The following is a 26,932-nucleotide window of genomic DNA, read 5'->3' on the forward strand; positions in this document are numbered from 1 at the left end:
AACTTGGCAAGAGTCTATTGTCCTGCTGTCCTGTTGAAATAAACATCTGCATTTTGAAAGAGTATTTTTTAAATTATTTTATTAACGAAAGCATAAAGATGTTGATAAAGAAATACTGTACAGTATATGCTTTACCCGACATTTTGCGGTTGCATGATGTTTGTAGTTAGAAATGTATAACTTTAGAGTACCTAATTTTTTTTAAATTCACACCTCTCCCGAGCTATCCTTTTGTAACGAGCTATCCTTTTGTAACGGTTGAAGAGTCTATTGTCCTGCTAATAGCCCATCATGGAAACGTTGTTTGCAATCATAAGTTTTAGGCCTGCAATAGGTTAGATTAATCCATGCCTTCTGGGAATGTTTAAATGTCCAGAGGTTATGGGTGGAGTTAGAATTTTGGCTGTCAGAAGTATTCAAATCAACCAATGTCAGCCTTTAAATGCTTTATTATCCAAATGTTTAAAGTGTCAGTGGGCGATAGAGAGAATGCATTTAACTGTTTTAAATATTAGGGCTTTGAAGAGGAAAGGAAAATTGCGTGTCAATTCATAAATCATTTGCCATGGAATCGGTACATCGAAAATCTCTTCCTAACTATTTTGCAATCTATATGGCACAGCTGTCATTTTTTTGGTCCTTAAATGAAACTGGTATATATTTTTATTTATCACAATTTTCTTACCCAATTTTAGTCTTTAATGCAAGACAAGTTCCTTACTTTTTCCCCTTCCACTTGATAAAGGTTCCAATTGATAAAGTAATTTCCAATTTCTGCCCTCCGAATTCATATTCATTATAAAAGTCATTCTTACTCATTTGTAAATAAAGCCAGTTTGTTATTTTGAATTATTTATTTCTGTATTTAGAGGGAGAGAAACCAAAAGCCCACCGTGCCTATTTTTTTTTAAATCGTCAGTCCACATGTCAAGTGAAATCCCCCCATTGTATTTACCCAAGTTCTCTCTTAACTATATTTTGTTGTTGCCTGATGCAGGACTCTAGTGCCAGAAAAGAGAGATTCTCAGACTGAAAACGCCTCCATTAATTGCCACAGTTTAGACTACCGATAGATCAGCGTTCTAACTCCCCCTTGTGATAGTGTGGTGCAATGACAGAAGGCCACCATCTACCACTAACGGTCGCGGCATAAGCATGTAGCTTTAAAGGAAAAACCACTGTACCATTCATTTTATAAATCAATCTTTCTGTTTCTGCAAGGGCTATGTACCATTCCTTATATGAGGAGGGTCCTTCTGCCTCCAGTTTCTCAATATGACTTTTTTGGCTGTGGTTAGAACTTTTAGCCAGTTTAAACAGAAGCTTCTCAGTCTATCAATATCCTTAGTGATATTCAGTAATAGCAAAGCAGGATTTGTGGTACCCAGAATATCCCCAATCTTTTTCATTAGCCTCTGCCAAAAGATGCCCAAGCTTAGACAGTTATAGAGCATATGGATCATGTCACCTGTACATGACTGACATCTCCAGCATAGGTTGGATTCTATCAAACCTATTCTCTTCCGCCTCAGTGGAGTCCAATAATTCCTATTGAACAATTTAAATTGAATCCGCTTGGACCGGGCATCTCTTATAGGCATCTCTTCTTTTGTACTATTTTGTTCCATTCCTCCTGTCTAAATGTTACCTCAAGGTCTTTTTCCCATACGGTCTTTAGGCCCTTATAAGTTCCATTAAATCCACCAATAAGGTGGCTATATATAAGCCCTAAGCTATGTGGTAATTTGCTGAGGATTTCTATCTTAACACTTCAGAATGTACAGGGAAATGTTTTTTGTTTTTTTAAACATCTCCAGAAGTATTGTTTCTGTAAATTATACTTGGACCTTAGTTCTTCAAAAGAGGTAAATGTGTTTTCTTGATATAGACACCCAATGTTCTTTATCCCCTTTATATACCAATCTTTCCAGAAAACCACGTCCTCCTATTTTCAATTTAACGAAGCAGAGCTTGTCAAGAAACGTGACGATTTCGCTCTCTTTTGAATCTGACTCCATATATTTTTAGTATGGGACATTATTGGATTCTGCAGTCCCACTTTCTGTTGTCTCAAATAAACTGATGCTCCAAATGGGGCATTAAGTTCTTCCATATCCACCCAAATTGGCCTATTAGAGTTCTCAATAAAGAGAGGGCCTATTTGAAGGCTTCTTGATATAATTACATGTTAGGGAGCTTTAATCCTCCCTTCTCGGTCTTTGCCTGTAATCTCGCTAGTTTCATCCTGGCCTTTTACCGGCCCAAATAAACTGAGTAATCATTTTGTCTATGGATTTAAAAGTACAGACAGGTATGGACAGTGGTAACATGCTAATGATGTAATTCAGTTTTGGAGTTATGACCCTCTTTGTAACCTGCATCCTACTCCAAAATGAGATTTGTAGTTTATCCCAGTTCTTAAACTGGAGTTGAATATTGTTCAATAGTGGGTCAAGATTTTCAAAAATAATTCCCAAGTACTTCAAGTTTTTAGGGACCCATTGAAACCTCCAGTTGAGGAAGTCATTTCTTAGACAATGTTTTGATAGGGGCATTACCTCAGATTTGGTCCAATGTACTTTATACCCCCATATCTCTGAAAATGCATTTACTAGGTCCAGTCAAGGCAATATGAAGAGTTGGGGGTCTGACATTTAATAGTAATGTTATCTGCAAAAAGCAGTAGATTATTATCTGTAACTCCCATAGTAACCCCTTTACATTTTTTAGTCATTTAGCAGACGCTCTTATCCAGAGCAACTTACAGTAGTGAATGCATACATTTCATACAATTTCATACATTTATATTTTTTTTTCCTGTGCTGGCCCCCCGTGGGAATCGAACCCACAACCCTGGTGTTGCAAACACCATGCTCTACCAACTGAGCTACAGGGAAGGCCCTTTGATTGACTGATGCATCCTAATGGCTTTGGCTAATTGTTCTAGTGCTATAATAAATAGGAGAGCTGAGAGACAGTCACCTTGTTTTTCGTGACTCGCCCTACTGTAAATGGAGATGATCGTAATCCGTTAGTGACTACTATAGATTTGGTGTCGTGGTATACAAGTATAATAATATTCTGGAAGCCCTATCCAAATCCAATCTATTTAGAGTGTAAAGCAGGTAGTCCCAGCCCACCCTATCAAAGGCTTTCTCTGCGTCTAGGGATAAGGCCACTGAAGTATCCAAATCTTTTGCCTTCCAGGTGACATGCAATAGGGGTCTAAGATTATCAGATGAAGTTCTGCCTTTCACTCTTCTCACCTTCATAGCCAGAAGTTTTGAAAACAATTTTCAAAGAAATTGGACGGTAGCTCTCACACTCATGGGATTCATTTTCCTTTTTGGGATTAGGGTGATTACGGCATCACTCAAAGAAGATGGGAGCACACCTGTGTCAATCAATATGTTAAATGTGTTCAATATCTCTGGGTTAAGATGCTCTGCAATGCTTTTATAGAAATCACTGGGTATGCCATTCAAGCTTGGAGTTTTACCACTGGATGCTTGTCTTATAGTATCGGTCAATTTCTCCAAATTAATGGGGCGGTCGAGCCAATTACGGTCTTCCTTTTGTTAGGTTAGGAAGGTTCCAACTCTTAAAGAATTCCTCTGCTTTCTGCATATCTAAAGAACCCTGTGAAGTATAAAGTTCCTGATTATAAGTCTCAAAATATATTGTTTATTTCTTTATGATTGATAATCAGCTTGCTTGTCTTAATTCTGATTCCAGATATTTGCAGAGTAGTTTCTCTAGATTTCATTTGACTGGCCAACAGTTTCCCTGCCTTTTCAACTGATTCGTACCATCTCTGCTTCAACCTGTACAGGGAATATTCCGCTTTTTTACTGAATAAAGTATTCAGCTCATATTTGGTTTTCGTCAGATTTGCCAGCGTTTTGAGCCCTGTTTCAAGTTGATACATTTTTTGTTTATAAAATTTCTTAATAGTAGCTGATCGTTGTATCATTTACTCTGCATATGTAAGCTTTAAAAGCTTCCCAAACATGTACAGTATCTGTTTCACACTTTCATGTTTGTTTCGAAGAATATCGTAATGTGTGTTTTAAGGAATTCACAAAACATCTTGTCCTGTAAGAGGCTGGTGTTCATTCGCCAACATTTAGATTTGAATTAGCTGGTTGATAAGCTGAATCAGGTTGGTTACAACTGAGGTTGGAGCGAACACCTGCAGGAGGATAGCTCTCCGGGGACAGGGTTGGAGAGCCCTGATCTAGGCAATGCCAAAGTGTTTGTTATCAGTGCCATCTAGCAATGTTGCTGTTATGAATGCCAAGCCAGTGACTGTTATCACCACCTCACAACCCTGAGCTGCACACTCCACTCCCCATCCCCCATGACCAGAGCTTGAGTGTCTAGGGGGTACCATACACCTGCCTCTCAAACTCTCCCTGACTTGTGTGACCTGTGGTCTGATAGGTTCCTAGGGATGTTACTAGGGGGCCGGACTTCTGCCCGTCCTCTTGTCTATACAGGTCACACAATACTTGCAATCTCCCTTGAGCAGTGGCAGAGAGCTTCATCTCTGTCTCTGCCCATCAACAACTGGACTCATATCTCTGGACGTATGGGATGGAGTGTGTGCCCAAAGTGAGTTGTGTGACATGTTCTGTATATATTGTTCTTAATACTTAGTTGCATTATGTATGCTGCCTCTGTATAGCTTGTAACCTGTAAACATGTTCAAAAGTTTATTATGTGAGCTTACTCAAATGCTTTAATTAACTGGTATAGGCCTACTTATTTATTTATTTCTTTATTTATTTCTTTATTTATTTTATCTCAGACTTTCATAGCCTACTGGACTCATAGAGAGCTACTCTCTCAAGTTATCTTGTTGGGGTGAGTGGCTCTTTGAATTTACAATGGCTAGCCCCAAGTCGTTTTTTTTCTTCTTGTGCTTTATGCTACTTGCCCCATGACTCCTGCGTGCTTTGTTGACTGTAAACTTGCTTGTTTCTCCCACCGTGGGACAGACAATGTTTGTTCCCACATTCGCGACTCTGACTGTATTACTCACACGGACTCTAAGCCTCCCATCCTATTCAAACCACCTCTTGCCAGCTTTGTAGTCATGTCACAGCAATTTCATCAGGTACAATATGATCTTGTTACCATCTGATGCACATAAAATGTCATACAAGAATCAACACTGCAGAGCTCTCCCTGTCCTCTGCCGGTCCCTGATTGTATTATGGCTGATGATGATATCTGGAAATGTGCATGTACACCCTGGCACATCTACTGTTGGTAGGCCCAATTCTGACTTGTGCTCTGATTTCTGCTTTACTGATTTCTGCTCTTGTAAAAGCCTGAGTTTTCTGCACGTTAACACTGGAAGCTTATTACCTAAAATTGATAAATTGAAAGTGTGGGTTCACAGCTCCAATCCAGATGTGTTGGTCATTACTGAGATGTGGTTAAGAAAGAGTGGTTGGAACACTGATGTTAACCTTTCTGGTTATAACATTTTTCTGCAAGACAGATCTTCCAAAGGTGGTGGAGTGTCAATCTTTACCAAGGAACTCATTCACTTCAGTGCTCTGTTGTCTCTACCATGTCCGTCCCCAAACAATTTGATTTGCTGTTTTAAGCATTAAGCTTTCAAATAGCTCTTTGTTGACTGTTACTGGGTGTTATCGTCCACCATCAGCACCGGCCTGTACCCTACCTGCCCTAAGTTCTTGCCTGGCCCCTAACACCAAGTCTGAATTTGTCCTGCTAGGTGACCTAAACTGGAACATGCTTAAACCACCTGACCAAGTCCTAAAGAAATGGGACCCCTAAATCTTTCTCAGATTATTACCAATCCCACAAGGTATGTCTCCAAACACCCAGAAAAGGCTACTCTCCTCAATGTTATCCTCACAAATAATCATTATAGGTACCAGTCTGGTGTTTTCTGTAATGACCTTAGTGATCACTGTTTTACAGCCTGTGTTCGTAATGGCTGCTCAGTGAAACGACCTGTCCTGATTTGTCATAGACGCTTGCTAAAAAACTTTAATGAGTAAGCATTCCTTCATGACCCGGCCTCTGTAAATTGGTATAGAATCAGCTTGATCCCCTCTGTCGAAGACACTTGGGCCTTATTTTTTTATATTTTCAGTGGTATTGTTAACAAACGTGCCCCCATGAAGAAAATTTAAAGGAAAAACAGGTTTAGCCCCTGGTTCGACCGTGATCTTGCAGAGTTATTCCACCTCAAGAATTGCATTTGACGAAAGGCTCGGCACACACATACTCAGGCTAACTGGCTCTCGTTCAGGCAAATGAGAAATAAGTGCACTCAGGCTATCCGGAAGGCTAAAGTTAGTTACTTTAAGGAACCGTTCTCTCTCTGGGTTTAACCCCAAGAAGTTCTGGAAAATGGTTAAAGACCTGGAAAATAAACCCTCCTCACAGCTGCCCATGTCCCTTAACTTCTATGGGCTAGGTGGGATGTTAGCGTCCCACTCTATTCAACAGCCAGTGGAATTGCGTGGCGCGAAATTCGAATACCTCAAAAATGCGATAATTTCAATATATCAAACATATGACTATTTTACAGCTATTTAAAGACAAGACTCTCGTTAATCTAACCACATTGTCCGATTTCAAAAAGGCTTTACAGCGAAAGCAAAACATTTAGATTATGTTAGGAGAGTACATAGACACAAATAACCACACAGCCATTTTTCAAGCAAGCATATATGTCACAAAAACCCAAAACACAGCTAAATGCAGCACTAACCTTTGATCTTCATCAGATGACACTCCTAGGACATTGTTATACAATACATGCATGTTTTGTTCAATCAAGTTCATATTTATATCAAAAAACAGCTTTTTACATTGGCGTGTGATGTTCAGAAATTGTATTCCCACCGAAAACTTCCGGTGAATTTACTAAATTACTCATGATAAACGTTGACAAAATACATAACAATTATTTTAAGAATTATAGATACAGAACTCCTTTATGCAATCACTGTCAGATTTTAAAATAGCTTTTCGGCGAAAGCACATTTTGCAATATTCTGAGTAAATAGCACGGCTAGCTAATTTGACACCCGCCAAGTTCGGGGCAACCTAAACTCAGAATTACTATTAGAAAAATGTGATTACCTTTGCTGTTCTTCGTCAGAATGCACTCCCAGGACTGCTACTTCCACAACAAATGTTGTTTTTGTTCCAAATAATCCATAGTTATGTGCAAATACCCCCGTTTTGTTCATGCATTCAGGTCACCATCCAAACGGTAACGCGCGAGCGCATTTCGAGACAAATTTTTTTCCTTTACCATACTTAGAAGCATGTCAAACGCTGTTTAAAATCAATTTTTATGGTATTTTTCTCGTGAAATAGCGATAATATTCCAACCGGACAATGCTGTAAAAAATGGCGAGGTCTCGTGAACGCGCATCTCCAGTCTCTTAGCCACCAGGCAGTCCACTGACAAACTGTGCTCCTGTACTCTGCCCGGAGACAGGAGACGCGTCAATGTGCTTTCTGAACGCTTTAGAGAGTCAATGGAAGCCTTAGAAAGTGCTACATAACCCCACGGGCACTGTAGTTTCAATAGAGAAGCAAAGGGACACCCGCGGGACACACTATTCAACAGCCAGTGAAATAGCAGGGCGGCAAATTCAAAACAACAAATCTCATAATTCAAATTTCTCAAACATACAACTATTATATCCCATTTTCAAGATACACTTCTCGTTAATCCAACCACATTGTCCGATTTCAAAAAGGCTTTACGGCGAAAGCATAACATTAGATTATGTTAGGACAGCGCCTAAACAAGAAAAACCACACAGCCATTTTCCAAGCAAGGAGAGGCATCACAAAAACCAGAAATACAGCTAAAATGAATCACTAACCTTTGATCTTCATCAGATGACACTCCCAGGACTCAATGTTACACAGTACATGTATGTTTTGTTCGATAAAGTTCATATTTATATCCATAAACCAGCTTGACTGTATCAACCCAATCCAACTTGTGGGAGGTGCTTCAGGAAGCATGATGGGAAATCTTTTCAGATTACCTCAACTAATTTACAACTGGAATGCCAAAGGTCTGCAAGGCTGTAATTTCTGCAAATTGAGGATTCTTTGACAAAAGCAAAGTTTGAAGGACAATTATTATTTCAATTAAAAATCATTATTTATAACCTTGTCAACGTCTTGACTATATTTCCTATTCATTTTGCAACTCATTTCATGTATGTTTTCATGGAAAACAAGGACATTTCTAAATAACCCCAAACTTTTGAACAGTAGTGTATAAAAACCCCGTCCCCACAGGAGGCCTTTTGCCTTTTGGTAGGCCGTCATTGTAAATAAGAATTTGTTCTTAACTGACTTGCCTTTTTAAATAAAGGTTCAATATAATTAAAATAAAATTACAATTTTACAGACCTTAATTGCTGTTATTACTGCTCTTGTGATATCTTATGTACAGTATATGCATTGCCTTTAATTTCCTTCTACAGAACCACTACCATTCCACCACCTTTCCCACTTTTCATCCCCATGTTCATCTTCCTCCGTGTGTTTGAATAAAGGTATTGTGTGTTAACTCTTGGGCTATTTTATTCCCCTCTAACTGGGGGCGGTGTCGGTGAGTCACAAACCAGTAAAATACGTAGAGCCTGGTCGCTCTCTTTCAGTAGCCATGTCCATTTTATAGATACCGTAAAACTTTAATTAATAGCCTGGTTGTCTATTTCCTTAATGCACACAGCTTTTGATCATTTGCATAGTGAATTGTTTAATTCCAGCATTCACATCCAACATTGAACCTCGTAAACAATTCATGGTAGTTCATGGTAACCTCACAAACAATTCATTAAGACCCGGCGTTTATTCAAAACAGCCATTTAATTGCTGAAATGTGTGCCATTTCCTGGTTATTAAAAGGGAGAGACTGCTACAGTTGAAGTCGGAAGTTTACATACACTTAGATTAGTCATTAAAACTCGTTTTTCAACCACTCCACAAATTTCTTATTAGCAAACTATAGTTTTGGCAAGTCGGTTAGGACATCTACTTTGTACATGACACAAGTCATTTTTCCAACAATTGTTTAGACATATTATTTCACTTATAATTTACTATCACAATTCCAGTGGGTCAGAAGTTTACATGCACTAAGTTGACTGTGCCTTTAAACAGTTTGGAAAATTCCAGAAAACGGTGTCATGGGCTTAGACGCTTCTGATAGGCTAATTGACACCATTTGAGTCAATTGGAGGTGTACCTGTGGATGTATTTCAAGGCCTACCTTCAAACTTTGCTTGACATCATGGGAAAATCCAAAGAAATCAGCCAAGACCTCAGCAAAAAAATTGTAGACCTCCACAAGTCTGGCTCATCCTGGCTAAGGTGTATGTAAACTTCTGACTTCAACTGTATTTGAGACTGCGTTTAATTTAAGTTGTACAGTAGTTAAGAATTTGGGGATAAATTCTAATGTTGATTTATCACTACAAGCAGCTAAATGTAACACACAGAGTGCATAACAATGCCCCCTAGACGTTTGAGTGGCAGGGTAAGCAGTGTTACCTGGTTACCTAGCATAATACCAAAATTACCACTCTCTGAGAATGACATTGAGATGCGCAGCTGGACAGCATCTCATTGCTAGCATCTGATGCTATCTGTTGCTAGCACACCAGTATAATGACCACTGTGACACCGCCTGGAGGCTTTTACCGTCTCTGCGCCTCATTCTCTGTCTGCTTTTCCCATGTGATGTTTTTATTAAAGGAGAAGAATGGAGACAACGCCAACACTGGCCAGATATGACTAATTAGACTGATGCTATCGCAACATCCTGTGCTAGCATGGCCAGAGGCTAGCAAGCAGTGATGTCTGGTCTTACTCTGAGGGTTAGTTCTCATTCACTCCAAGCACATTCATGAACATGATTTTTAAAATTCTAATACAATTTGGTGTTTTTGTAGTGGGAGTGTTTGAGTCTAAATTCAAGGACTTACAGAGCTTTCGTAGCTTTATTATTGGAGAAGTAGGCTGTGGGTTGTGGAATGGGTTGTCAAAGATTGGCTAATTAATGCAGAAAGGACACAGTATTTCACACATCTCATGTAAAAAATAATTATATGTGGACGATAAAAGGATTTTTCCCTCTCTAATGTAACTGCTTTTTAGTTGCCTCATGATTGTGGTTTTGAAATTCTGGGCAGATACGATGACTGAAGCTTTCTGAAAAGTGTGCCTGTAGGACAGTCGGTGAAGCTGGTCGGTCGCTGACTGGCTTCTGTCTGAGCTCTTCTTATCTCAGGCCTGTGCAGTCTCCAGATACATCTCGGGATCTCTGCTTGTGTGTGTATCCCTCCATTTGGACATGTGAACCCACAAGCTGAGCTGGGCTAACAAAGTACCTCCTATCTGATCAACCCATGCCCTCTCTCCCAGGACATCCTGGTTTTTATCATGTCTTTTCAGCACTGATCCTATCGCCACGTATTAATCTCCCCTTACAGGGCCACCCTAATCACCCGCCCGCCTCCATCCTCACATCTGATCACCTCGCCTCCAAAGACAGCAGACTCACACCTGGTGATGGAAGAAGTCCAAGCACACTGAGATTGTGACGTCATGCAAAGTAACTTTTTGGGGAGATTGTGTAAAGGATTCACTCAATTTAAAAATATATATTTTTATGGTCCTTGGCTTGTTGTGCACCTCTTGATGAAGTTGAAAAATTTAACTTAAGTTTAAGAGTAAAATGTGTTTTTTATGGAATCAGATTGTTATGAAATTCGCATCTACGCCTACCCACAGTAAACAATGCATCCAGAAAGTACTCATTCACTTTTTCCACATTTTATGTTACAGACTTATTCTAAAGTGGATTACATTAAAAACAATTCTCATCAATCTACACACAATAACCCATAATGATGATGCAAAAACAGGTTTTCATTTTTTTTTTGCTAATTTAATCCCTTATTTACATAAGCATTCAGACCCTTTGCTATGAGACTTGAAATTGAGCTCGGGTGCATCCTGTTTCCATTGATCGTCCTTGATATTTCTACAACGTGATTGGAGTCTACCTGTGGTAAATTCAATTGATTGGACATGATTTGTAAAGGCACACACCTGTCTATATAAGGTCCCACAGCTGACAGTGCATGTCAGAGCAAAAACCAAGCCATGAGGTCGAAGGAATTCATCCTAGAGCTCCTTTGACAGGATTCTGTCGAGGCACAGATCTAGGGAAGGGTACGAAAACATTTCTGCAACATTGAAGGTCCCCAAAAACACAGTGGCCTCCATCATTCGTAAATGGAAGAAGCTTGGAACCACCAAGACTCTGCCTAGAGCTGGCCGCCCGGGCCAAATTGAGCAAAAAGGGGTAGAAGGGCCTTGGTCAGGGAGGTGACCAAGAACCTCATGGTCACTCTGACAGAGCTCTAGAGTTCCTCTGTGGAGATGGAAGAACCTTCAAGAAGGACAACCATCTCTGCATCACTCCACCAATCAGGTCGTTATGGTGGAGTGGCCACTCCTCAGCAAAAGGCACATGACAGCCTGCTTGGAGTTTTCCAAAAGGCACCTAAAGGACTTTCAGACCATGAGAAACAAGATTCTCTGGTTTGATGAAACCAAGATTGAACTCGTTGGCCTGATTGCCAAGCATCACATCTGGAGGAAACCTGGCACCATCCCTACAGTGAAGCATGGTAGTGGAAGCATCATGCTGTGGGGATGGTTTTCTGAGGCAGTGACTGGGAGACTAGTCAGGATCGAGGGAAAGATGAACAGAGCAAAGTACAGAGATCCTTGATGAAACCTGCTCCAGAGCACTCAGACTGAGGAGAAGGTTCACCTTCCAATAGGACAACAACTCTAAGCACACAGCCAAGACAATGTAAGAGTGGCTTCGGGACAAGTCTCTGAATGTCCTTGAGTGGCCCAGCCAGAGTCCGGACTTGAACATCTCTATCGAACATCTCTGAAGAGACCTGAAAATAGCTGTGCTGCAACGCTCCTCATCCAACCTGACAGAGCTTGAGAGGATCTAGTAGAGAAGAATGGGAGAAACTCCCAAAATACAGGTATGCCAAGCGTCATACCCAAGAAGACTCAATGCTGTAATTGCTGCCAAAGCTGCTTCAATGAAGTGCTGAGAAATACTTATGTAAATGTGATATTTCATTTTTTGTATTTTTTTATAAATTAGCAAACATTTCTGAAATCCAGTTTTTGCATCATTATGGGGTATTGTGTGTAGATTGATGAGGGGAAGAAAAAATACATTTTTAAATAAATCTGTAAGGTAACAAAATGTGAACAAAGCCAAGGGGTCTGAATACTTTCCGAAGGCACTGTATACTGTGTGCTCTTCATTATCTGTTCAATGTTTAATCCTTCCGTGCCTTGTCTCAAAACATAAAATCAAAGTTGCCCTGGGGGTTGAATAGACTATGCATTTGAACCATCTTTAGTGCCTGAAAGCACGAATGGCTGATTTTACGGCTTAGCGGCCCAGATATCAATCACTAAGAAGGTACCTGGAGGCCCCATTACAATAGAAATTATCATCAGAATAGTGCTCTTAACAATGGTCGTCACTCTCTTTCTTGTTTTTTTTTAATCAGCTAGAGCTTCTCCTGTGAATGTAAAAGTGCTTCCATTAAACTGGAGTAAATCGGAATAAATGTAGACTAATGTCAATGATTCACTCTAGCATGTGACACCTGTTACCAACAATAAGTATGGTTTGCTCCTGAGGTCAGTGCACCCAACTAGGGGAATGACTTAAAAACGTATTTAGGGAATTGGAGTGGATAGGATTGTGATGTCAACTCTCCGCAAGGTGAGATCCTGAGAGTTCCTCCTTAGCCTGGGCCCCGGCCCAGTGGCTGGGTTCCCTGTTCCGGCCCGTCACTTTCCCCCCATTAGTGCCGGAGGATTAGCGGTTAACGGTGAGCACCCCTCGTAGCCCCTCAATCTGTCCCGGGGCTGACCCTTTTTCGCTGTGACACAGTGGATCCCGGTGGCACTAATAGAGTTCTGGCTCACTGCTCCTCCCAAAGCACAGAGACTTTAACTCCCGATCCAGTCACCGGTCTGACTGGCCACACGCCGCACCCACAGAACTAATTTTGCGAAACACTGCCTCTCACCATGCAAATTAGCGATGTTATGATAGCCACTAATTAAAACGCCCAAAAGGAAATTGTTCACTGCGATTTCCATTTTATTTGGCATGTCTCGAAACGGTCGGATAGTGAAAGGGAAATTAATGCTTGGCTAGGCGTGGCACCATTTGAAGAACAATTGGTAATTGGCTGCAGAAGAAGTGCATTTTATTGGTAATTGTTTGTTTACCTGATGATAATTCTACTTATAAGCTTTTTCTTTCATTGGTGCTCACTGGCAACTGTTGCAGTCTGAAGGGTTTAATGAAAGTGCTGTTACTTATTTTAGAACAGGTGGATGCTTTTTTGAAAGAGTAAAGTAAGTTCATGTGCCTCTTATGTATGGATCATTTTTCTGTTTTTGGCAGACCTGCCTGCAGTTAATGGCGCAATTTGTATTGTAACACATAGAGGTGGCCATTCCGTAAGCATACACTTTTTTTCCTGCATGGTGAAAGACAACAATTCTTCAAACTTCAAGGACAAGTCATCAGTGTAGTTGATTGACATATAGTGTCTTTGCGCGTGTTACATGTTGAATTGATGAGGCAAACTCACTGACATGAGACTCATCCAAGATGTTTATCTTGAATTGAAAAGCAGGAGCTGATGACATTGCAATATGATTGTTTGTCAAGCAAAGTAAGTTTGATTTCTGGACTCTAATTGCTTTCATTCTGTAATCCTCAACTTTATAACAGAGGATTTGCATATTTTTGTTGGAGGATGCTAGATTATACATTTGAACAAAACTGTTTTTGTGCTTATTATAGCCAAATACTAATTTGGGAAATTCCCTTTATTGCTTGTAATTACCACCTTCCTTGCATCATGCTTTCTTGTGATCAACCTCCTGTTGAAACGGTACCCAAAACAAAATAACATTAATTCTCAATGTCTTCTACATTTGTTTGTGTTCTCCAGGGGTGATTTCTGCTGTGTAGGCTGTTATTTAATAATGTAGATGTGTCACTGCATGCACACCCAGAGGAACCCATCAAACAGTCTCTAAACAGTAATTTCAAGAACAAGAGGAAGCTGTGCTCAATCCAATAGGGGTTTTATCAGACTCCCATCACAGACACTAGTTCTTGGTGGAGCATGGACGCTAACAGCGTGGTGACTACGTGTTTAGCCAGTATGGCTGACCCCATTAGTTGACTGGGTCGATTGTTTGGTCGATAAGCTGTTGGTTGGCCAAGATTTATTTTTTGTCGAGCAGTCTAAAATATATACAGTACCAGTCAAAAGTTTGGACACACCTACTCATTCAAGGGTATTTCTTTATTTTTACTATTTGCTACATTGTAGAGTAATAGTGAAGACATCAAAACTATGAAATAACACATATGGAAACATGTTGTAACCAAAAAAGTGTTTACCGAGTCGATATTTACCGAGTTTCAACTGTTCTGCCTGCGGGTATGGAACCCTGACCTGTTCACCGGACGTGCTACCTGTCCCAGATCTGCTGTTTTCAACTCTCTAGAGACAACAGGAGTGGTAGAGATACTCTGAATGATCGGCTATGAAAAGCCAACTGACATTTACCCCTTAGGTGCTGACCTGTTGCACCCTCGACAACCACTGTGATTATTATTATTTGACCCTACTGGTCATCTATGAACATTTGAACATCTTGGCCATGTTCTGTTATAATCTCCACCCGGCACAGGCAAAAGAGGACTGGCCACCCCTCGTAGCCTGGTTTCTTCCTAGGTTCTGGCCTTTCTAGGGAGTTTTTCCTAGCCACCCTACTTCTCCACCTGCATTGCTTGCTGTTTGGGGTTTTAGGCTGGGTTTCTTACAGCACTTTGAAATATCAGCTGATGTAAGAAGGGCTTTATAAATAGATTTGATATTATGGCAAGAAAAGCTAAAATAAGCAAAGATAAACGGCATTACTTCAAGAACTTTTAATGTTTCTTTAAGTGAAGTCGCAAAAACCATCAAGCACTATGATGAAACTAGCTCTCATGAGGACCGCCACAGGAAAGGAAGATCCAGAGAACTCTGCCTAGAAGGCCAGCATCCCGGAGTCGCCTCTTCACTGTTGATGTTGATACTGGTGTTTTGCGGGTACTATTTAATGAAGCTGCCAGTTGAGGACTTGTGAGGTGTGTGTGTTTCTCAAACTAGACACTAATGTACTTGTCGTCTTGCTCAGTTATGCACCGGGTCCTCCCACTCCTCTTTCTATTCTGGTTAGTTTGCGCTGTTCTGTGAAGGGAGTTGTACACGGCGTTGTTCGAGATCTTCAGTTTCTTGGCAATTTCTCACATGGAATAGCCTTCATTTCTCAGAACAAGCATAAACTGATGCGTTTCAGAAGAAAGGTCTTTGTTTCTGGCCATTTTGAGCCAGTAATCAAACCCACAAATGCTGATGCTCCAGATACTCAACTAGTCTAAAGATGGCCATTTTTTGGCTTCTTTACTCAGGACAGCAGTTTTCAGCTCTGCTAACATAATTGCAAAGGGGTTTTCTAATGATCAATTAGCCTTTTAAAATTATTAACTTGGATTAGCTAACAACGTGTCATTGGAACACACAGGAGTGATGCTGATAATGGGCTTCTGTACACCTATGTAGATATTCCATAAAAAAAATTGCCGTTTCCAGCTACAATAATCATTTACAACATTAACAATGTGTATATGTTATATATATCATTTTTATTGCACATGAGACCTGTCTGATTCACGCCTGTCTCAGTGAGCTAATCCATTGCAGAGGCCATGGGGATGGCACACCAGTATCACTAGTAGTACATTTACCGTTAATTCCCATCATTTCTCATCTTCAACTTTTGTTTGGTTATGGTCATTTCTGTTAATGCATTCAATGTTATTATTACAGTATTTTACCATTCTCAACGTAGGCTACACTTGTGAGGAACACGTTTTGTTTTTTTAATTGGATTTAGGAGTTGTCAATTTATTCATTGTTGTTTGTTTGTAGCGCTCCTGTCAATGTTGCGTTATGACGCGCACCAGATTATAGATAAAAGTATGCCTAGGTTACTTGGCCTGTGTGCAAATGTAGGCCTTTAAATATTTCCATTTGGGGAAATATACTATTTCTGATTGTTTTAGGCTATCTTGATCTCTGGCTCCCTCGAGTCATTTGTGAGTAATTATTTAATCACATTGTGCTTAAAGCATCAGTCAAGCTCAGTAGCCTACATATAGTTGATTTTATTAAAACACATAGTATACTTTTTGGCCAAAAGTCTACTAATATTTTTTTTTGTCTGGGACAGCCCTATTAGCCAGCAATGCAGGGTGGACATATCCTGTGCTTGTTAAACTAGATTAAAGCCCCATCAACATGGCAGCAGAGATAATGAAGGCCCATGTTATCGGACCTGACGTGGAGAAAGTTGCCGCACCACCGTTTACCCTTTCATGTTGTTCTTGAAGTGACAATTGTGATTCCCCAGTAGACAGACCACTGTGTTCGGGCCCTACCTCTGGAAGCATCTTGTCCCTCCCTTAGGCATACCAATAACAGCATTGACATGCTCTTCCTTCGCCATAATGACTACTAAAATGCCTGTATGTACTTGTATTCTCATGTTTCTTTAATTCACATCACAGTTCTTGTTTTTTTATTTTTTTATTTATTTTCTATTATTAACTAAATTATTATCACTGCATTGTTGGGAAAGAGCGCATAAAGTAATAATTTCACTGTGTTTTACACATTTTGTATCCTGTGCAAGGGGTGAATAAAAGTTGAAAGTTAGTCTTTGAAATTACTACTGTGATTAAATAATGAGGGAAATGGCGTCTGGCAGCTTTTACATTTGTCTCATGCTTCCTCCCCCAGCCATGACAAATAATTGTACGTAAAGAGGTCAATGCAATGAATCTCTGTCTTGTCTGTCATAAAGACAGGAAAATAATGCACCTGTGGGATTTTTGCATTTAAATGTGACGTGTTTCAATTGGTTTTGTTTTCTGGCATGTTCATAGGACCGCTTTTGTGTATATACATTAGCTTTCATACAGTGACTTTCTATTGGCCCCAAGGCATCCCTGCTACTTTTCATGTAACCAATGCGTCAGTCCATTGTGTGTGGTTCAGTCTATTTGTTTTTCTCATTTAATTTCACCTGTCAGTCCCAAGGGATGTTATTGACAGATGAGGAGAAAATGTTAGAGACAATTGGCATTTTCTCAACTTTGTCACTCTGATGTCAGAGTTGCTGTGATCTACAGTGAAAATGGTGTGTCAGCTGAGCTGGTTGCTTTTCAACTGGCAGAAATCAATATTTCCAGTTACATATGCCAATAGGCCCTAAAGTGGTTATTTACCGCATTAGAACATGGAGGTATGGATTTTTATAAATTACTATAGGTTATAAGAAAATAAGACATTTTGTTTTTCTATGCAGTACTGTTTACTTGAGTTGTACATTTGAGCTTTTCAGAACAGTGCACCCTCAGTCGTTCAACAGTGTTCCTGCTGGGCCCCTGTAGCCCTGCTCTTGGGCAGTAATTCCATAGATACAGGCTGTAACCAGGCACTATACTGTCATTACTACCCTGTGAAAAGGCCAGCGAGTCAATCCTACTTCTCATTTTCTTTCACTTTCCTGGCTCACTAAATGACTGCAAAGTGGATTTCTCAGATTTAATAGTGAGAAATACACTCAGTATATCAAACATTAGGAACACCTTCCTAATATTGAGTTGCACCCCCCTTTTGCCCTCAGAACAGCATCAATTCGTTGGGGTGTGGACTCATTGGGGCGTGCTTCCCAAAGTTCTGTCAAGTTGGCTAGATGTTCTTTGGGTGGTGGACCATTCTCGATACACTCGAGACACAAACCGGTGCGCCTGACACCTACTACCATTCCCCGTTCAAAGGCACTTAAAGCTGTTGTCTTGCGTATTGACCCTCTGAATGGCACACATACACAATCCATGTCTCAAGGCTTAAAAATACTTCTTTAACCTGTCTACTCCCCTTCATCTACACTCATTTGAAGTGGATTTAACAAGTGACATCAATAAGGGATCAAAGCTTTCACCTGGATTCACCTGGTCAGTCGATGTCATGTTTTGTATGCTCAGTGTATGTGACAGACTCACACGAAAACTGGAAGCCAGAGGAACATTTTTGGAATGCCAAACTCCTGTTGTTGATGTTCAGGGGTTTCGGGGAGCTTGCTTGCTGACACAAAAATGTGATAATGCAGTTGGCCGGCAGAGATAAGGAAAGTGGCTGCGGCCATTTGAAAAAAGGGCTGGTTCTGTGGTTGTTGCCGGCTACGAGTGCGGCCAAGGTATGGCTGGGAGGTGGCATTTGCAAACTCTGGAGCAGCTGCTATCGGCCCTGACATTTTAGTGCCTGCTGTCCATTAGTGGCACGGTGGTGGTGCCCACAGCACTGAAAGGTGGTGAGCACAGTGCCCACTACCAGTCTGTTAGCATGTTAATGTCAGGACCCACTGGGCAAAAACTGGTTGAATCAACTTTGTTTCCACGTCATTTCAACAACAAAGAATTCAATATGATGAAGTTGAATCAACATGGAAAACTGACTGGATTTGCAAAAAATGATCAACCTAAGGGAATTTTGTATTTCTTTCACCCAACTTTTTGCCTAAACCCAATGAAAGGGTGAAATCTTTGGTTGATTTGACATTGAATTGACGTTAGTTTACAACTCAACCAAATGTACAGCAAAACTAGACGTTGAACTGACATTTGTGCCCAGTGGGGAGACTGTTTGTCAGTGCATCTCCAGACATGACGGTTGTGGCCTCTGGGAGTTTAGACATTGCTATTAGACCAATCAGAGTCTTTGAAGTTATAGTTATTTTCCTCTTGGATATTCGTGGAAAAGCAAGAGCTGCTCGCTCATAAAATTCTTGACTTCTGTGCCGCTGTCATTTTTTTATGCCTAATATATGCAAATTGCACATTTTCAATGTTTGTCTGATGTGAGGTTGAGCCTTGCTCTTTGTAAACTAGGGCCATGTTCTGTATCCAGGAAACTGGAGAAAATGTATTAAAACGGAAGAAGTACTACTTGACCTTTATGAACGCACATATTTGTCCTCAAAACTGATGACAGCCCTTCTGTATGTGTTTTCCAGGTGTGGAAGCGCTCTGGAGCCTGGTTCTACAAGGCCCTGCCCAATTACGTGCGCCCAGGGAAGGAGGGGCAGAGTGGGGCTGCTCTCGGACTGCAAGAGGCCCAGAGAGGAGGGCAGAAGATGGCCAAGAGTTCCACAGTCAGTCAGACCTACACATGGGCATACAGCAAAGGTCAGTCATTCACTCCCCATTTCCACTGTAATAAAGCCTTATGTCCTTATTTGGAATAGTTTAAAATCTATGGGTGAATTTGGTGTCGTTGCGGCTTCTGAGACATGCACAGAACTGAATATAACCATCAGTTCTTTATATACAGTACCAGTCAAAAGTTCTCATTCAAGGGTTTTTCTTTATTTTTACTTTTTTCTACATTGTAGAATAATAGTGAAGACATCAAAACTATGAAAAAACACATGGAATCATGTAGTAACCAAAAAAGTGTTAAACAAATCAAAATGTATTTTATATTTGAGATTCTTCAGTAGCCACCCTTTGCCTTGATGACAGCTTTGCACACGTTTGGCATTTTCTCAACCAGCTTCAATCAATCAATCAATCAAATGTATTTATAAAGCCTTTTTTACATCAGCCGATGTCACAAAGTGCTATACAGAAACCCAGCCCAAAATCCCAAACAGCAAGCAATGCAGATGTAGAAACACGGTGGCTAGGAAAAACTCCCTAGAATGGCAGGAACCTAGGATGAAACCTAGAGAGGAACCAGGCACTGAGGGGTGGCCAGTCCTCTTCTGGCTGTGCCGGGTGGAGATTATATCAGTACATGGCCAAGATGTTCATAGATGACCAGCAGGGTCAAATAATAATAGTCACAGTGGTTGTAGAGGGTGCAACAGGTCAGCACCTCAGGAGTAAATGTCAGTTGTCTTTTCATAGCAGATCATTCAGAGTTAGAGAGTGAGTTAGAGAGTGAGTTAGAGAGTGAGTTAGAGAGTGAGTTAGAGAGTGAGTTAGAGAGTGAGTTAGAGAGTGAGTTAGAGAGTGAGTTAGAGAGTGAGTTAGAGAGTGAGTTAGAGTCAGTCAGTCAGTCAAAAACAGCAGGTCCGGGACAAGGCAGCACATCCGGTGAACAGGTCAGGGTTCCATAGCCGCAGGCAGAACAGTTGAAACTGGAGCAGCGGCATGACCAGGTGGACTGGGGACAGCAAGGAGTCATCAGGCCAGGTAATCCTGAGCCATGGTCCTAGGGCTCAGGTCCTCCAAAAGAAGAGAGTTAGAGGGAGCATACTTAAATTCACACAGGACACCGGATAAGACTGGAGAAATACTGCAGATATAACAGACTGACCCTAGCCCCCCGACACAAACTATTGCAGCATAAATACAGGAGGGGTCGGGAGACGCTGTGGCCCCGTCGGACGATACCCCCGGACAGGGCCAAACAGGCAGGATATAACCCCACCCACTTTGCCAAAGCACAGCCCCCACACTACTAGAGGGATATCTTCAAACCACCAACTTACTACCCTGAGACAAAGCCGAGTATAGCCCACGAAGATCTCCCCCACGGCACGAACCCGAGGGGGGGGGGGGGGGCGCCAACCCGGACAGGAAGATCACGTCAGTGACTCAACCCACTCAAGTGATACACCCCTCCTAGGGACTAGAGGTCGACCGGTTATGTTTTTTCAACGCAGATACCGATTATTGGAGGACCAAAAAAAAGCCGGAAAGTAGAGCATTGCAGTAGTCTAATCTAGAAGTGACAAAAGAGTTTCAGATTTTTGCAATGTTACATAGATGGAAAAAAGCTGTCCTTGAAATATTCTTGATATGTTCGTCAAAATGAGATCAGGGTCCAGATTAAGGACAGATGCAGAGCCTTGGTCTGACGCCATTAAAAGGTAATTTACCACCTTCACGAGTGCAGTCTCAGTGCTATGATTGGGTCTAAAACCAGACTGAAGCGTGTCCAGCTTCACCTGGAATGCTTTTCCAGCAGTCTTGAAGGAGTTCCCACATATGCTCAGCACTTGTTGGCTACTTTTCCTTCACCCTGCGGTCCAAATCATCCCAAACCATCTCAATTGGGTTGAGGTCTGGTGATTTTGGATGCCAGGTCATCTGATGGAGCTCTCCATCATTCTCCTTCTTGGTCAAATAGCCCTTACACAGCCTGGAGGTTTGTTAGGTCATTGTCCTGTTGAAAAACAAATGATAGTCCCACTAAGCGCAAACCAGATGGGATGGCATATTGCTGCAGAATGCTGTGGTAGCTATTATGGTTAAGTGTGCATTGAATTCTAAATAAATCACAGACAGTGTCACCAGCAAAGCAACCCCACACATCACACCTCCTCCTCCATGCTTCACGGTGGGAACCACACATGCGAAGATCATCCGTTCACCTACTCTGTGTCTCACTAAAGACACGGCAGTTGGAACCAAAATCTTACATTTGGACTCATCAGATCAAAGGACAGATTTCCACCGGTTTAATGTCAATTGCTCGTGTTTCTTGGCACAAGCAAGTCTCCCTTCTTTTTATTGGTGTTTTGTATAGTTACAAAACAGTGACATAGAGATGGCCTTAGATTTTAGAATACTCTTTAGGACCATGTTTTATTAGGAGGAACCTGCTCTGGCTGTGTCAAACTTGTTCTAGCATCCTGTTTAGTAGGCTTTTTGGGTAGTAAAGAAGAGTTTTATAATATGTGACATTTCTACAAATTAGTGTTTTAAAATGAGTGGTCATAGCATAGGCACCCATTGAGGCAGCCACTGTGTTTCCCTACACTGCTGTGTATCTCTGCCAAAGAGGAAGAGATCAGGGACCTCTATAGAGAGGCCAAGAAAAAAGCTACTTTCAGGAATGAAAATTCTGTTATCATCCGACAATATACTACTAAAGACTTCCCTGACTATGAGATCCACAGCAGCGTCAGGCATAGAGTCATGTAACCATGTCTCCGTAAACAGAAAGCAGAGGTGAGAGGGTAGTCATTTTTTTGTTCTTATCAGAAGTTGTAGCCTTCTGAAACGCACTGGAGTCTTGGCTCGCCTCCCCTCCTCCGTCGCATAGCCTCGGTTTCGAATCCGACTAGTAGTCTTCAGTAGCATATCTTGGGATGATGACAGAATTTCAATTCCTGAGTGTAGCTTTTTCTTGGCAATGACTGCTCATCTGTCTGTAAAGGACTCAAACAAATTGTAAACTACAAACCAAAAGCTCCCCTAAGGGCAGACGACCCCTCCCTTCCGAATAAACTAAACCCTCAATCACAAGGAAAATACCCCCTTTCCCCCCTATCCTTGCCACTTCAACCTCTCACCCATCTATTCCACCCCCCGACCCTCCGTTCCCCATTCCTCTCTAGGCTCCTCTCCTCTACCCCACTGCGTTCTGTCAGTGGATCACTGACTTCCTGACGAACAGGACGCAACACGTGATGCTGGAAAAAAACTATGACTGCAACTCCAACAACTCATCTGTCAAACTATTCAAGTTTGCAGATGACACCACTCTGGTCGATCTCATCACTGACAGTGATGAGTCCATCTACCGTGAAGAACTCAACCGGCTGGTGGCCTGGTGCATTCGCAATAACCTGGAACTCAACACAGACAAAACTGTGGAGATGGTGGTCATTAAAATCCCTGGGGACTATCATCTTCCAAAACCTCAAGAAGGAAGACATCATACTTGTCACCAAGAAGGCACGCAAGCGGATGTACTACTTGCAGCAACTGAAAAAACTGTCTCTCAGACAATCTTGATTCGGTTTTATGCATCCGTCGTCCATCTTCACCACCTCCATCACTGTCTGGTTTTGGTCTATGTTTGTCCGCTGCAAGTGAAGACTGCAACACTTTGTCCGGTCTGCAGAGAGGTTCATCAGCTGCCACCTGCCCTCAACTGTGGTCCTGCACGACCCCAGGGCAAGGAAGCGTGCAGGAAAGATCATCGCTGACCTCTCCCAACCTGGTTACTCCGTCTTCCAAAAATGATCCTCTGGCAGGCGATTCAGTTCAATCCTGACCAAAACATCCCATCCAGTTTCTTTCCCGGGCTGTGGCTCTCACTAACCGGCCATTTGGTCCATGGAGACTAAAGGACTATGCACTCTATGCTGCTAACCGCATCAAGCCATCTCTGAACTCTAAACAAAATATCTGCATTATATTGCATTTGCATTCTGTTCATCTCTCTGCATTTAGATATATTTATAGTGATACTGTAAATTTGTACATCCATGTATATCGACTGTTTACCTACTGTATATTTGTATATCCACTGCTCATTCTCTTATAGCTCTATCCTCACTCTACTTAGTTGTATACAATGGGTGGCTTGGAATTACCATTGTTAGGGCCTATACTGCCCATGATATACTAGACAACATAAACATTCATAACAGTGCTACCGTTTTACGTCGTTACCTAGCAACACACTACTACTGCTACTACTACTACTTTTACAGATCCACTGTCTCATCTGCCCAGCCATTCAATTTATTAACTTGACCTCTGCTGTAAAAAGCATCTAGACATTATCTCCGACATTTGCAACATTGTTGCAATATTGAAATTCGATATCCACTGTGTCCCATATTAATGAACGTGTATGTATTCGGGGCGAGACAGACAGGCAGCTTTTCTCAGCCAGTTGAAATCATGAATCAGCATAATTTAATAATTAATCAGCATGAAGAAATATCAATAGAAAAAGAGCTAAAACTAAACTAAATGCAGCTAGTTTGCAGTCTTTCCAGTTTCAGTCTGAAGTGATTGTGTTAGCTGCGTAGTTGGCAAGCTAGCAAGGAGGGAAGAGCCTCCATAGCAACCATTTTTGTTTGCCATAGTTCCAGAACTTTGCAGATTGCGATCAACCAGTGCTTGGGTAATTTTGCTTACATGGCAGTCATGACGAATAGAACTAACGACCAGAGAACAAGAGAAGACATACAATTGCACTTGACAACCAGTGTTAGTGAATTAGCGTCCCATTTTGTTTAAATTCTGATGTTTATTCTGTTTCTATATGTTATCTATCGCTGGCAGTACCATATCACCAACAAAAATGATGAATGTGGAAATGTACTTGGTGAATAAATGTGATTCTGATGTAAATGACAGGATGTTATTCTGATTTCTGTTTTTCATCTAGTATGAATTTGTTGCACGTTATTGAGGACGAGAATAGTATTGTCAGACCCACGTGTGTTTGGCAACAGCTGATAATTTGATGAGGGGATGGGCTGTGCCAAAATGAACGAATGGCGGGGAATAACCCAATTTTACATAAGATGACACCTCTGTGTGGATGAGCTTAGTAGGTTGATTTCTTGCTTATGTGGTATAAATTCTATAGGAAGAGAGACTGCAGGTTCTTTCAAACAACAACGAAGCAATCATTGATCCCAAAGAATAGTTCAGAGTTGAAAGCTCAACGAACAGAGTTGTCTCTCCTTGTATAGAAAGTGCATCCTTTTATCTTTGTGACAGTTAGCAGATGTGCAGGAACAGAGTTGTAAAAAGTAATTTAGCTTGTCTGTGTAGATCAAGATAGCTGATATCGACACCATTCTCTGTTCCTCACTGCATTTCCCAGATAGCTAAATTCCTGCCGATCGTAAACACAGGAGGTCACATACTGCGGTTGCACCCAAACGGCTCATACATCTGTACACTAAGGTTTATGACTAAGTCACACAAGACAAGTTTGTATCAATAAAAATACTAGCATATAACAATGGACAATTCTTTGAGTAAAAAAACACCATAGTATGTCTAATTAAACAGAATAGTATAATTAATATTAATTTCCTCCACACTTACATCCATTTTTACTGAATAGTATGTTCTAAATAGTGTATAGTATGGTCAATACATTATATATACTTTGAGTTCGCAGAAGGCTATGAAGAATTTGGACACAGCCAAGGCCTCCAGACTGACATTTTCCCATAGTGGCAGTGGGGCCACAAACATTTTCATTTATATATATATGAGTGACTGTACAATTTCTTTGGGGTGCAACCAAATTATGAGCTGGTGCCACCAAATGAAAATGTTTTTTATATATATATATATATATTTCTTCATTCAGTGTTTAATTGAAAAGTGTAATAGACTGCTGAGATGGTATTCAATAAATAAGTTATTTCATCTTTTCATTTTATGATTCAAAATATATTTATGTGCAACCTAATCCAGTGATTGTCATGGGTTTTTGGTTGGCAGTTAGACTATTGTTATATTTTCTGTTATTTTTGGGGGTTCAAAATAAATGCATTTCCAAGCATCTTTGTGCACTAATATCATAGGCACATTTATTTGGTGCTAATTTTGGGGCCAATAATAAGTGGAAACTTAAAACAAATTAGCCTATGCAATTGCCAATGCACATTTCACGCGCTCCGTATCTCAAAGCTATATCAAATATCTTGGTTGTAAAATATGGGTGAACTGGGACGAAAGTAACATGCTCATTTTTCTCAGATGACACAGAAGATAGGAACGTTCTGACTTCACTACGTCATTCTAATGCGGAGTACGAGCTCCCTGCAAAAAAGTTGCCCAGTCCGACCATGTTTCGCAGAGTGACAAAAAAAGTGGTTTTGTGCAGTGTAAGTAAAGGTTCCAAACATTTAAATATTTATTTTTATTTAACCAGTTAGGCCAGTTGAGAACAAGTTCTACATTTACAACTGCAACCTGGCTAAGATTTTATTTTTTATTTTATTTGACCTTTATTTATCTAGACAAGTCAGTTAAGAACAAATTCCTATTTTGAATGACTGCCTAGGAACAGATGTTTACCTTGTCAGCTCGGGGATTTTGCTTACTAGTCCAACGCTCTAACCACTAGGCTACCTGCCACCCCAAAGCAGTGCGACAAAAACAACAACACAGTCACACATAAACAAACGTACTGTCAATAACACAAAAGAAAAGAAAAATAGAAACATCTATGTACAGTGTGTGCAAATATACAAAAGTACAGTACCAGTCAAAAGTTTGGACACACCTACTCATTCCAGGGTATTTCTTTATTTTGACTATTTTCTACATTGTAGAATAATAGTGAAGACATCAAAAGTATGGAAAATCTGAAATCATGTATAAACAAATCCAAATATATTTTAGAATTGAGTTTCTTCAAACTAGCCATCCTTTGCCTTGATGACAGCTTTGCACACTCTTGGCAATCTTTCAACCAGCTTCAAGAGGTAGTCACCTGGAATGCATTTCAATCAACAGGTGTGCCTTGTTAAAAGTTTAATTTGTGGAATTTCTTTCCTTCTTAATGCGTTTGAGCCAATCAGTTGTGTTGTGACAAGGTAGGGGTGGTATACAGAAGATGGCCCTATTAAGTAAAAGACCAAGTCCATATTATGGCAAGAACAGCAAACACTGACGTCATCAGAGCGTGACGTATGTTTGTTGTTGTTGTCGAAAGCCGAAACTGAAACCTGTCAAACGCTGAAACCTGAACTAAAGACCTTGGTTTAAAAGCTGACGGTGTTTTTATATACTGTTATTTTAATTTGATTCCTGCGGCTCTGTTGGGCTCAATTGCTGTGAGCACTGCTTTCTGTCCAGGATCCTGCCAGATTCTGTAAAGGGGGAGAGACGCGAAAGTCCAGCTAGCCTAGTTTGCTCGGCGGCCTCAAATGG

At 40.8% G+C, this 26,932-nt stretch overlaps 1 protein-coding gene across 2 annotated transcripts in view; it reads left to right on the forward strand.

The window, feature by feature from the left end:
• LOC115148600 (double C2-like domain-containing protein beta) overlaps window positions 1–26,932 on the forward strand; it is a 363,678-nt gene that overhangs the window by 42,689 nt on the left and 294,057 nt on the right. For both annotated transcript variants that reach the window (XM_029690640.1, XM_029690641.1), the window contains one exon: window positions 19,294–19,465. In XM_029690640.1, the coding sequence (XP_029546500.1) occupies window positions 19,294–19,465 (172 nt within the window). The remainder of the gene's footprint in view (window positions 1–19,293; window positions 19,466–26,932) is intronic.

The sequence above is a fragment of the Salmo trutta genome, chromosome 15, assembly GCF_901001165.1.
Source record: "Salmo trutta chromosome 15, fSalTru1.1, whole genome shotgun sequence".
Lineage (NCBI taxonomy): Eukaryota > Metazoa > Chordata > Actinopteri > Salmoniformes > Salmonidae > Salmo > Salmo trutta.